Below are 1,274 nucleotides of genomic sequence, written 5' to 3'. Positions count from 1 at the left end.
GTGGCAAACAGTTTTTAGTCTTGATGATGTGGCAGGAGGTGTCCAATTTCTATCTAGGAAGTGGATGCTCTTATTTTAGTTCACTCTTAAATTAAAATAATACCAGTCATTTATGAATCAGTGCAAATCTGACCACATTTATATCCAAAATACTCACGATATTTTAAGCACACTAAACAATTAATAACAAATTTCCTAATAGTAAATGTTATCCGAAAATATAAAAAAAACAAACAAAATCTCAACTGAAAACGCCAATAAAGATGGTAGCTACACACGAAAACAACAACAACAATAAAATCTATCATGTCAAAATCATAGAAACATCAAACATTCTCTGTTTTCAACATTGAAATTCCATTAAAAATCAATCTCAACGTTGGTCTACAAAAATTGGGGATCTCGATCCCTTTAACAAATAAAAAAGGGAATCGGAAAACTAAAGCATCGCATTGAGCAACCAGCATTCATCCTTCCAACCTCTGGCCTCAAGGATGATCTAAAATTAGTTTCAACTAAATTCAAAATAAAACTAATCTCCCTTAAGAAAAAGTAAAATTAAAATTAAAGATCATTTCAAACCCTAGTTCTCTTCAGCAATGGGGCTGGATCATTTGTAGGATGACCAATTGCACGATTCGGAGGCGAATTGAGCGAATTCGTGGATGGTTAGGGCGCAGAACTTCTCCTCGTCTTTGTCGAGGAGGCGGAGGATGGTGGAGAAGAAGGCGGTTTCGCAGGGGAGAGTGAGGGCGCCGGTGGGCGGGTAGCCGAATTCCTCCTCGGCCTGGCTGAGGAGGGCGACGAAGACCGGGAGGTTGAGGAACCGGGTGGGGATTACGAAACGGAGGCGCTCCGGGCCGACGTAGACCGCGACGTAGCCGGAGGGAGTGCGGCGGTTTGGAGGCGCCGGTTCGTCGGAATCGGAGTCGGAGTCGGATGAGGAGAAGGAAATGCTGGTCCTCGCGCTCTTGGATTTCCAGCGGGTTACGACTTGCTTCAGCCTCACAATTTTCGTGGTCATGTTACCTATTTTGTTGGATGAAGAAGACATTAGAGAGGAAGAGAGTTCTTCAATCTTCATAGAGTAGTGAGTAAAGAGTGAGTGTTAAGAAGAAGAGTGTGGCCACGTCAAAATTACAATATTGCCCCTGTAATCGTATTTACTAATATAGCCCCTGCCCTTGTTATTTTATTGTCTTCGGTTTTTGTTATTTAACACAATAAAAAAGTTACCTCCCCGATCACCGTATCACGTTCCATTTTAAATGAGA

The 1,274-nt window shown here is 41.9% G+C and overlaps 1 protein-coding gene across 1 annotated transcript; it reads right to left on the bottom strand.

Moving 5' to 3' along the window:
• Window positions 1-322: 322 nt before the first annotated feature.
• LOC125217038 (uncharacterized) lies at window positions 323-1,071 on the bottom strand. Its single transcript, XM_048118861.2, has one exon. It carries the CDS (start codon window positions 1,052-1,054, stop codon window positions 611-613), a length of 444 nt encoding a protein of 147 aa, XP_047974818.2. The 5' UTR covers window positions 1,055-1,071; the 3' UTR covers window positions 323-610.
• Between the last annotated feature and the right edge of the window lie 203 nt (window positions 1,072-1,274).

The sequence above is a fragment of the Salvia hispanica genome, chromosome 3, assembly GCF_029641045.1.
Source record: "Salvia hispanica isolate PSC_SH4W2 chromosome 3, Shi_PSC_v1, whole genome shotgun sequence".
Taxonomy (NCBI): Eukaryota; Viridiplantae; Streptophyta; class Magnoliopsida; order Lamiales; family Lamiaceae; genus Salvia; species Salvia hispanica.
Note: the sequence above shows the minus strand (reverse complement) of the source record. Positions and strands in the feature narration are given on the sequence as shown.

What these genes read in the sequence shown, in the direction of transcription:
- LOC125217038 (XM_048118861.2), bottom strand. Translation starts at nt 1,054, where the DNA reads ATGTCTTCTTCATCCAACAAAATAGGTAACATGACCACGAAAATTGTG.